The sequence below is a fragment of the Echinops telfairi genome, unplaced genomic scaffold, assembly GCF_000313985.2.
Source record: "Echinops telfairi isolate 266 unplaced genomic scaffold, ASM31398v2 ScPeMD7_29;HRSCAF=101, whole genome shotgun sequence".
NCBI lineage: Eukaryota > Metazoa > Chordata > Mammalia > Afrosoricida > Tenrecidae > Echinops > Echinops telfairi.
Window position 1 is genome coordinate 710100 of NW_022103926.1, and position 11940 is coordinate 722039.

At 53.2% G+C, this 11940-nt stretch overlaps 1 protein-coding gene across 1 annotated transcript in view; it reads left to right on the plus strand.

Annotated features, from left to right (window-relative positions):
- MYO18B (myosin XVIIIB) overlaps positions 1-11693 on the plus strand; it is a 307510-nt gene extending 295817 nt beyond the window's left edge. The window contains exons 43-44 of the mRNA XM_045289537.1: positions 5125-6346; positions 11440-11693. Of these exons, the coding sequence (XP_045145472.1) occupies positions 5125-6331 (1207 nt within the window). The 3' untranslated portion in view covers positions 6332-6346; positions 11440-11693. The remainder of the gene's footprint in view (positions 1-5124; positions 6347-11439) is intronic.
- The last annotated feature ends 247 nt before the right edge of the window (positions 11694-11940 follow it).

Sequence of the window (11940 nt, forward strand, 5' to 3'; positions counted from 1 at the left end):
TCTTAGTTCTGGTGCCCTGGTGGTGCAGCGGCTTAAGCCAGCACTGCCTTGTTACTTTTGACTGAAGATTGCAGGTAGTAAATGAGAGTTCCTAGTAGAAGGAGTGCTGGTGGTGCAGTGGCTTAAGTACTGGTTTGCTAACCACAAGGTCAGTGGTTCAAACCCACAGGCCATTCTGCAAGAGAAATATGAGGTTGCCTGCTCCCATAATGATATACAGCCTCCAAAACCATAGGGAGTAGAAGTACTTTGTCCTATAGCAGTGGTTCTCAACCTTCCTTATGCCGCGACCCTTTCATGCAGTGCCTCGTGTTGTGGTGACCCCCCAACCATAAAATTATTTTTGTTGCTACTTCATCACTGTAATTTTGCTATTGTTAAGAATCAGGCGACCCCTGTGAAAGGGTCGTTCGACCCCAAAAGGGGTCATGACCCACAGCTTAAGAACCACTGTCCTGTAGGGTTGGAGTCAGATCAAAGATGGTGGGTTTATTGATGGTTAATTATAGATTAATAATGATTCACTATAAACGTTAACCAATGTTTGAGTAATTAGGTGCCAAGTTGAGTGCTAAAAGTTTTTTCTTTTTAATTCCCCACCTAAAAGTCCCTGAGTGGCAAAAATGATCTGCACTCAAGTTAAGTATCAGACTAATAAATGCTAGATCAGAGGTTCAAGCCCCCCAGCCACATACTGGCTGAAAGATGAGACTGTCTGTTCCATTAGAGAGACACAGACTCAGAAATCCTGGAGGGCTGTCCCACCCTGTGGTGCCGGGTGACTCTCACTTGGAATTGGCTCTTTGGCCGTGAGGACTCATCGACAGGCTGCCTTTTGAACCCACCTACGTACTGCAGAAGAAAGTGCTGGTGAACTGCTCCCCTGGAGAGTTGACAGCCAGAAAAAGCTCAGGGAGCGCAGGTCTACTCTGTCATGGGGGCACCATGGGGAAGCATCGGCTCCAAAGCCACAGGTTGCTGCTCGGTGCCACCTCCCCGGTAGGTAGGCACCATGGCCTGAGCATGGGAGGGTATGGGGAGAGAGCCTGAGGCAAAGGGAGCAGTGAGGCAAAGCCTGAAGACAGGAAAGACCTGGAGGCGGCTGGGAAGATGCCAGGTTGGAGAGGGAGCACTGAGGCTGGGGAGGCTGGGCGGTGGAGTCAGCAGGAGGGAGCTCAGGGTACCAGCAGTTCCACACCTGTGGTCCCTCAGCTACCCCAGACCTTGACCTCCACCTCATTCACATCCTGGGCGCCAGAGCTCTGCCAGCACTACCTAACACTCATCAAATCCCTTGGCACACGCAGCATTGTGGCAACCCAGGTCTCAGTCTGGTGGGGGGGGATGGATGGTGGGGTGGGGTGGGGTGTTCTGCCAGCTGGAGCAAAGGCACAGCTGGAGCTCTGGCTCTGTCCACACCCACAAAAGGACACCCCACCTCCCCATCCCTGTGCCTGCACGACCCCCCCTCCAGACTTTTTTTTTAACAAGCCCTGATGGTATAGTGGTTATAAGTTGCACTGCTGATCCTCAAGGTCAGCAGTTCGAAACCACCAGTTGTTCTGAGGGAGAAAGACTCCTCCTCATCTTGGGAGCTGCATTCTGGGACGCGCCCAGGAGCCACGCTGCCCTGTCCTAGAGGGCTGCACGTGCGGAGGCAGCATGGGCCCGGTGGCGGGGAGTCTGGTTTGGGGTTTCCTGGGTCACAAAAGCCCGTTTCAGGATGCCTTTCCGGAGTAGTCAGGCCAGGCTTGAGCTCTGATGGGCCAGGAGTCTGGACGACTTGTGGCCTGTGGTCTTCTTCTTTAGGGTGTTCATTTTATTCGTGCTTCCCTTTCATTTGTGGAAAGTCACCCATATATAGAAAAACACGATATCCAGTGTCACAGCCCGTCTCACCAGACCAGGGGCAGGATTCCAGTAACCCCTGTCGATGTGGTTCCTCTCCTCTTCCTCCTCCTTCCTCTCCCTCCTCCCTCTCCCCCTCCTCCTTATATTTCCCCACCCACCCTCCCTCCTTACCTCCCCACTCTTCCCATGCCCCCCACCCCCTAGCCCTGGCCTCATTTAATGCCTTCTTGTGGAAAACACTTTTATTTTTCTTTCTTCTTTCATAATAATGGTGTCCTAAAAGGTAGCCTTAGGAAATTGGCTACCTCTGCTGAGCCTAATGCCCTCTGATGGTATCCATGTCATGAGGTATGTAGCAGCCTCATTTTCAGGGGTGCATAATGTTCCACACTGAGTGTGGACCAGTTTGTGTGCGCATTCTTAGACAGGCAGAGGTTGTCATTGTTTTCGATATTAGAGAAATGGCTGCATTCAATATGGGTGTGCCGCCTCCAGGGGTCATTGATTTGGCTGCCTTCCCTGAGAAGCAAGCCTATCTGGTCATGGAAGGCAAAAAATTCAAAATCAGCCTCACTGCCACCAAGTCAATACCAACTCACAGCCACCCCACAGGGCAGCCGTTCTCAACTTGCGGGTGGTGACCACTTTGGGGGTCCAACAACCCTTTCACAGGGGTCGCCCGATTCATAAGAGTAGCTGAATTATAGTGAAGAAGTAGCAAGTAAAATAATATTATGGTTGGGGGTCCCCATGACATGAGGCACTGTATGAAAGGGTCGCGGCATTAGCAAGGTGGAGAACCACTGCTCTAGGGCAAGGTAGAGCAAGCCTTGTGGGTTTCCAAGGCTGTCACTCTTCACAGAAGCAGAACGCCTCATATTCCTCCCTTGGAGAGGCTGGCGGTTTTGAACTGCCAACCCTGTGGTTAACAACCCAACGCGTAATCCACCCCGCTCCTTTCAGCTCACTTTTCTCCTTTGCCATGGCCCATTGGTGATTGCAAGTGGGTTGTGTTGCTGGGTGCAGCCAAGTTGATCCGACTCCAGCAGTCCAAGTTACAGAACGGAATGGCCCATAGCGTCCCCAGGTAGTTCCTCTCCCAGAACAGCTAGCCAGGCCTTTCTCCCTCAGAAACCGCTGGGTGGGTTCAATCCACCAACTATTTTTAAAAATCATTTTATTGGGAGCTTGTACAGCTCTTATCCCAATCCATACATACATCCGTTGTGTCAAGCACATCTGTACATATATCGCCATCATCATTTTCAAAACATTTTCTTTCCACTTGAGCCCTGGGTATCAGTTCCTCATTTCTGCCCCGCCCCCACCCTGATGAACCCTTGATAATTTATACAGTTGGGGTGTTTTTTGGTTTTTTTTGTGTCTACCACCGACCACTGTCTCCCTTCACTCACTTTTCTGTTGTCCATCCCCCTGGGAGGGGGCCATACGTCTATCATTGTGATTGGTTCCCCCTTATTCCCCACCCCCTTCCCTTACCCTCCTAGTATTGCTACTCCCATTATTGGTCCTGAGGGGTTTATCTGTCCTGGATTCCCTGTGTTGTGAGCTCTTATCTATACTAGTGTACATGTTCTGGTCTAGCCAGATTTGTAAGGTAGAATTTGGGTCATGATAGTTGCGGGGAGAAAGCATTAAAGAACTAGAGGAAAGTTATAAGTTTCGTCACATCGATGCTATACTGCATCCTGACTGGCTTGTCTCTCCTCTGGCCCTTCTGACAGGGGATGTCCAAGTGACCACCAATGGGCTTTGGGTCTCCACTCTGTCCTCCCCCTCATTCACATTGATATGATTTTTATTTACTTTTAAGCCAAGCTCTTAATCACTGTGTGACTGGGACACATGTGATGGCCAGTGGGGGTGGTGAGAGCAAACAGGCGAGCACACTGCCTTCCTCCAAGTCTCCTCCCAGAACCCCGACCACCCTGCTGTGTGTTGGACTGAGTCCCCAATTGGGCTGAGACCCCGTCACCATCGTAGCCATGGCAACTATGCCAGCAGCCACCAGGGCCTGAGGACTGAGAGTCTGAATCCGGTCCCTGGCTTTGTCTGACCTTCCTGTACATCATTAGTGTGAATGATATGTTTGCTGGTGGGGGGGGTGGGGTGGGAGTTTCCTTTTGAGGGAAGCCAAATCCCTGGTATGTATCGAAGGGAAGTTTGAGGCCTCCCATCCCTCTCCTTGCATTGAGACCCTTCTGGGTTGACTCAGCCACTGGGACCCCTCTGCGCAAGAGCCAAGCTTGCACCTGCAGCGGCTGCTTCTGTTGTCGGTGCAGGCGCGTGGCTTCCAACTCCTAGTGCCCCCCTGAGCAGAAACATGCCCCCTCCTGCACCATCTTCACAACAGTCCTTAAGTGTGAGCCCACGTTTGCAGCCCCTGTGTCTACCCCTCTCTTCAAGGGCCTTCCTCGGTTTTGCACCCCCTGTGCTTACCAAGCATGATGTCCTTCTCCAGGGTCTGGTCTCTCCTGACAACATGCCCAAAGGACATGAGACGAAGCACCACCACCTTTTCCTCTAAGGAGGACTTTGGCTGAACTTCGTCTAAGACAGCTGTTTGTTCTTTTGGCAGCCACAGTCCTTTCAATAGTCCTCACCAGCACCATCATTTAAATGCAGCGACTCTTCTCCGGTCTGCCTTCTCCAAGGCCTGCTGGAGCCCAGCAAAGAAATTAGGTTGCCTTGGTTTCAAGCTAATCCCACATTAATGTTTCTTTGGGGGGGGGGGCATGCATTAAACCCCCACACCCTGGAAACAAGCCAGAGAGGGGTATTAGAAAGCCTTACCGTCAGTCACACATGGTGGTCTCAGAACCCCCATTTGGCGGGACTCTAAACAAAGATCAGCCCCAACTCTTCCGAGCCCCAGCCCCCACCCTGCATCTTCGAGAAGCAGAGTCCTTGTTTCACATGCCCAGCCCCCCCCTCAGGGTGACAAGCCTCGTCGCATCAGACATGATGCCTCATAAATCCCAGTCACCCATCCTTGCTGCCATTGTAATCTACGCCGATGGCCTTAGCTGGGTTTAATTACAGGCAGAAATTGCATCTCAGTGGAGCTTCGAGCAGTAGAGGCTGTGGCTCCAGTGTCACCTGGTGCCCTACAGCTCATTGGCAAGCACAGGGGGAAAGGGCTTCCCAGGAAAAATAATATTTGGCTTTGTGCTTCCTCGGCTCTGTGCACATCTCGCAAATGGTCCAGGCTGCCTGGCTCCCACTGATGACTGTTTTCCTTTCTTGGCACAGGATGAAGAACAAGGAGGCTGGGGATGCTGAGAAAGGCCAAGGACCCTCAGCGCCCACGGGAGCCTGCTGCACATCCCCTGGGAGCTGGTCTGCTCCCTCTGCCAGCCTGCAGAAACACCACCACTTTGGGGACGGGGAAGGGTTTAGCCCCCAGAAGAAGAGAGGGGAGAACGTGGAAGCTCTGTCTTCATCCCCGTTGTCAACCCAGAGTAGAGAGGCCTCCCCTCTGTCACGGGAGAAGCTGCCCAGTCCCTCGGCAGCCCTCTCGGAGTTCGTGGAAGGGCTGCGGAAGAAGAGGGCGCAGAAGGGCCAGGGCTCCTCACTGGCCCTGGAGGACTGGTCCACCCTGCCCATCTACCAGACCACTGGGGCCGCCGCACTACGGAGGGGCCGGGCTAGCAGTGACGAGGGCGACCTCTCCCTGCGGCCAGGGGCCAGGTCCCCCCTGGAACCCGAGGGCACTGCGGGGCTCCTGCGCTCTAGCAGCCTGAGGTGTGTCTCGTCCTACAGCGCAACTGCCACCACGCCACCGCTGTCCGAGAGGGCCAAGACTCGGTTCAGTTCCTGTGAGTCCCTGATCGAGTCTGGGTCCAGCTCCTTGAGAGACCGGAGCTCCTCGGATCCATCCAGGGACACCCTTGTGTCCCCCACGCTGGGCCCTCGGAGGCCATTCCTGGACTCCTCCCTAGATGATGCCAGCCCCGCAGACCTGGGGCAGAAGCCGCTGGTCTTCCAGAATAGCCAGTTCGCCCACCTCATGGCTGGACCTCCAGGCCAGGATCCACCCAACTGGAAGCTCCCCGGCCTCCATTACCAGCCCAAGACCAAAGCAGATTTCGACGACTTCCTCCCGGCCATCCGCAAGCCTGAGGCGCCCAGCCCCTTGTCCAGGGCCACCAAGGACGGACAGGAGCACTCACAGCTGTCCAGCGTCCACTTTGAAACCGAGGACGCCGACTGCTCCTTCAGCACTGCTCTGCCCAAGGGCCTGAGCCCCAGGGAAGAGCAGGCTCAGCTCTCCGACTCTTCCTCCTCCTCTGGTTCCCTCCTGTCCTTTAAAAGTGGCGACAGCGTCAAGAGCCGGCCGAGAGCCCTGAGACTGGAGGGCGACGGTGGGGAGCGGACATCGCCAGACAACAGAGAGCCGGGGGCAAGGAGGAAGGAGGATGATGTCGAGAGCATCATGAAAAAGTACCTCCAGAAGTAGGAGCCTGCGGACAAGGTAAACCTTTTGCTGTGCGGTGCCATTGAGTCAGTTTCGACTCATAGCAACCTGATGTATAGCAGAAGGAAACATTGCCCGGTCCTGTGCCATCCTCACAATCGTTCTCATGTCCGACTCCATTGCTGCAGCCCCTGTGTCCATCCATCTTGTCGAGGGCTTGCTTCTTATTCACTGCCCCTCGACGTTACCAAGCACGATGTCCTCCTCCAAAGATCGGTCTCTCCTGGCAGCATGTCCAAAGTATGTAAGACAACGTCTCATCATCCTTGCTTCCAAGGAGCATGCTGGCCGTACGGACTTCTTCCAAGACAGATTGGTTGGTTCTTTTGGTGGTCCATGGTCCTCTCAATGTTCTTCGCCAGCACCACCATTCAAATACATCTTCTTGGGTCTTTCTGATTCAGTATCCACCTTTCACGTGCATAGGAGGCAAGTGCAAATACCATGGCTTAGGTCAGGCACACCTTAGACCTCAAAGTAACCTCTTTGCTTTTCAACACAAGTATTGAAAAGCAAGGTAAACCGAGCTACCCAATAAAGCTAGGTGGAGACCCTCCTTTCTAGTGCCCCCCAAGCCTGGCAGCTTTGAACAGACCATATGTTGCTGTAACTCTTAGGACCCTAACAGAATTCCCTAGAGGTTCGATATTTAGAGGGCTCCAGCCCAACCCTGGGGTCTCTGGTGGTGTGGTGCTTCCCTCCAGCACTCTTCCTTGGCACACGTATCCCAGCCCTGTCCTGGGTGAGCCACTGTTGGATGACAGCCAAATCCTAAGGCCATAAATTGGCACTCTGGGACCTGGAACCTTATCACACAAGGGGACAAGTCCCCAAGTAGCCTTGTGGAAGGTCTGCCTCCAGCCCTGTCCCCTGACTCCATGCTCTTTCCCTGAGGCCATACCCCCTCCCTCCCACCCTGGCTCTGAGAACCCTTGGTAGGGCACATGGCTGCTAATGGAAAGGTTGACAGTTCGAACCCATCAGCCATTCCCTGGTGAAAAGATGAGGCAGTCTGCTTCTAATGGACAGCCTGTGAAACCCCAGGGAGCTGCCCTCCTCCACCCTACATCATGGCCGTGTGGTGGAATCAACTCAATGGCAGTGCATTGGCTTGGTTTCCAAACATTATGCACTTGGCAACTCGCCTAAGTGGGGATGGTTGGAATGCACTGCTCTGAGGATGAAAGGCCTATCTGCCAAGGAAAATGTAGGAGCGGTTCTCCCCTGTAGCCCTTGGAATCCAATCAATGGGTATGTGGGTTTTCAGGCTTAGCAGTGCCTTGAAGAGCCCTGGTGGCATAGTAGTTATACATTGGGCTGCTAACTGCAAGGTCAGCAGTTTGAAACCACCAGCTGCTCTGTGGAAGAAAGACAGGGCTTTCTTTCTTTTTTTTAAAAATCATTTTATTAGGGGTTCAAACAACTCTTATCACAATCCATACACACATCAATTGTGTAAAGCGCATTTGCACATTCATTGCCCTCATCCTTCTCAAAACATTTCCTCTCCACTTAAACCCCCAGCATTTTTCCCCTCCCTCCCTACTCCCCCCTCCCTCATGAGCCCTTGATAATTTATAAATTGTTATTTTGTCATATCTTGCCCAAGACAGGGCTTTCTACTCCCATAAAGAATTGCAGTTTCAGAAACCCACCGGGGCGGTGCTACCCTGTTCTATAGGGTCACCATGAGTCAGCATTGACTTGATAGCAGTGGATATTTTTGTTTCTGTTTTTAGTGGCCTGGAACAGTGTGGCCAACCACAACCCAACCCTTGTGCCTCTCCCAGTCTCAGAACTCTTAGGGGCCCGAGGACTGTGTGACCCCAGCTGAACCCCCACCTACCTTCACCAGGACCCCTTGACCCCACAAGCCAAGTGCCCTCCCCTTGGGAAGCTGGCTCCATTATTCAGGCCCCTGCAACCCATCAAAACCCTGCTGACCCTTCCAGGAGACAAGCCGAGACTGTATCTGAGCAAATTAATTTGACTTAACATGGCCCTTCTCAGTGCTCTCAATTACCGAGTAAAGAGCCAATCCTCATTTGCATGATCATGCTCTAGGGGACTCGGAAAGCAGTTTAAAGGCCAGGCAAAGGGCACACATCTGTAGGGATGCTTTCAACAAGAATTGGTTCTCAGGCCCTGTTTCCTTGATAGAAGCACCCGCTCCCCTCCCACTCCCCATGAGTTTCTTCCTTAAGAATGCTTGCCCCAAGGACAGAGCAATTGCGGAAGCCCCTCCCAGCCCCCACTTTCCTGCCTGTCCCCAAGCCGGGCGGCTCCATTCCCCATGCACACTGGCCATGGGCTCTGGAGCTCAACAAGCCCAACCTCAGAGCCGAGTGTTCCGCTGTCACGAGCCTTGAGACCTTGGGCCAGCCACGCCGACAGTTCCCTGACTATCTGTGTCCTTACATGGAACCTGGGACCCACCATGTCACCACCGCAGGGTCCCTGGGTACACAAATGGTTTGTGTTCCACTGTGGATCGAAAGGCTGATGATTTGAACCCACTGCACTGCAGAAGTAAAGGCTGGCTATCAGCCCTCACCCTGATTCCAGGGATCAAACTGCTGTTTCTCTCTGTGTACACGAGCAGGCTGCAAAAATTGATGGGGAAATGCCAATCTCTCGTCATTCCATCTTTCCATGAGCATCTTGACTACATGCTGTGGCATTCCCCCTGGTCTCCACGTGGCCACACTGGGCTCCTCCTGTGTTGCCTCCTCCCCCCAGAAATCTTCCCTGGTATAGAATTACAGGGCTCAGTTCTAATGTGCGCCACACGGGGTTGCCATGGGTGGGGATTTGCCTCTGCAGCAATGTTTCTTATGGTTTCGTGTTTCCCTAAAGCAACAGTATGACTTTGGATGAGAACATGGGCCATTCTGAGCACAGAGTCTAGGGGACTGTGCCTTGGGAACTGAGAGTCTTAGTGGCATAACGGTTATGAGTTGGGCTGCTAACTGTGAGGTCACCAGTTCAAAACCACCAACCAGTCCTTGGGCGTAAGATGAGGCTTTCTACTCCTGTAATGAATTACAGTCTCAGAAATCCACAGGCGGTTTTGCCCTGTCCTATAGAGAGTCACTATGGATCAGAATCCACTGCATGGCAGTGCGTTTGGTTTTCAGGAAATCTGTCCCAAGTTTTCTTCTTGTTTCCTTTCTACTCCCTGCGTCCTTCCCTTCTTCCTGCCTCTCAGCGGAGTCTGTATAGGAATGTGCTCAGCTGCCAGCAGCTCTTTGCAACCCCATGCCCTACAGGACACAGTGCTTCCCAGGCCTGTGCCCTTGCCCTTGCCCATAATTGGCTGCGGATCAGGCTGGTGTGATCAGTTATTACCTGACTTTTGGAAGTAGATCACCAGGCCTTTGTTCCTAGTCTGCCTGAGCCTGAAAGCTCCATGGAAATCTATTCAGCTCAAGTTGCTGTTGCTGCTAGTTGCCACCAAGTCGATTCTGCCTCACGGCACAGCTCTAGGTATATTAAGGACCACCCCTCCATGGGTTCCCAAACTGGGGACTTTCACAAACAAATGAGGACCCTCCAGGTTGGTGGGTTCAAACTGTCAACCTTCATAGCCAAGTGCTAGATCCTTGGTGTCACCAGAGGCTACTCGGCAGCATGCGGATTGGCCCTGGTGGACAGGTGGCGGCAGCGTCGGATAACTCAGGAAGTGAGGTGAGCACAGGATGACTTGGTCCCACTGATCAATCTGCAATGAACATTCACGTTTACCACCATGTTCAAGTGTCTGCCCCTCGCTTTGGCTGACCTCGGCTGCTCTCCCGAGTTCACAGGCCCTCCCATGGAATTGCAGCCTCATTTCCATTGTGCTATTTTGATGGGGATAGAGAACCCAGTCAGTAAAGTAAGCCTGGCCTTACTTGGGCTGCCTTACTCATCTGGGAGTGTCAACAGGCCTCTGTCTACCTTGCTTTTGGGGTACCCTACCCCAAGATGGGGTGGAGCTATTCATGAGGTGCAATGGCTTGGAACCACACCCAGATCTCCCACATGGGTGGGGAGAATACTACGGGAACAACACTGCCCCCTGTATAGCCCACTGGCCTGCCCCAACTCTAAGCCCTAACCTTTAACTGACCCTTTGCATTACAGCAAGCACAAGGCCCAGACCATGCCGCCCCTAGCTCAGGTCTTAAACCTAACCATCACCCTGGTCACACCTCAACCCTGACTAACCCAGCCCTAAACCTAACACATACTATAGTCTGACACCTAACCCATAGCTTAGCCCTACACTTAACCCAGACCAATTCCTATGGCTAGCCCAAGCACAACTCCTCACCCCCAACCTAATCCTCTCCCAAACCAGAAATCTCATGGCTCATTGAGACTTGGATCTACCTCCAACTCACAGCTCCCCAAACTGATTTGGCCTACCACCCCCTTTTCAGACACACACACATAAAGACTCAGCATTCCCCTGACAATGAAAAGTGTCTGTACTCTGTAGCCCATCATCTGGGTAAAGTGTAGGTATCTGCTTTGGCAGCCCCCTGGATCATCCAGCACATCCCAGGGGGCAGAATGGTCCACTTTGGGAAGCACTGCTCTCAGCCATGCTTTAAACCACACCCTAACCATAGACCCAACCTTGACCTTACTCCTTACGCTGATAGTCACCCTAACCCTTGCCCATACCTCCCCCTATATGGACCCTACAGCCCAGGGTGGAAGTATTCCACAGGGTTTGTGGGCCTGCCCATCTTTCATCTAGCACCATGGCTCTTGTAGCCCCCTCTGTATAGGAATGCATCAAACTCACTGCTAGGGAGTCATTTCTGACTCACAGAGACCCTCAAGTGTAGGGCAGAACTGCCCTTGTGAGTTTCTGAGACTGTTACTCTTTCTAGGAGTAGAAAGCCTCATCTTTCTCCCTTGGAGGGGCTGGGGGTTTTGAACTGCTGAATGTGGTTGGCAGCCCATTGTGCAACCCACTCTGGCACCAGGGCTCCTTCCATAGTAATGGGCACAGGTACCTATGCACACCGGGGGCCACCAGAACCCTTGCCCTGTCACTCTCCCCTCAACACTTACCCTGTCTGTGTCCCATCCCTCAGCTCTGATTCACGTCGGCCTCCGGAGGGGCAGCTGCCCTTGAAGTTTTCCCAACTGCACAGCTATTTGGAGAGAGGGAGAAATGGCCAGCCCTGGCCTCTGACCAGATGCCCTCGCTGCAGAGCCAGTCAGCATTGCTTACTGCAAGATGGAGACAACCCCCTGGGGTGGGGAGGGGAACCTACCCTGTGGAGTTGTGGGTCTGCCCCCCTGCTTGGTCTGTACAATAAAGAGTAGGCCCCTGGCCCTCCATCCATTCTCTCTCTTGTGTGTCTGTTTCCTGCCGGGGAAGGGGCTGCGGGGCGGGCTTGGTGGGGTGGGGTGTCTGAAACTGCAGAGTGCCTTGCAGCTGCAGGTGCAAGTTCTGTGTGTCTGTCTGGATGACAGTGCTGGTGAGAGTGTTCCGAGTACCAGGGATGCTCAGAAGCGCACAGACTGAGAGTGCTCCTTAGAAGCGAGGCTGGTGAGACTTCATCTCACATACATGGGCCATGTCTCAGGAG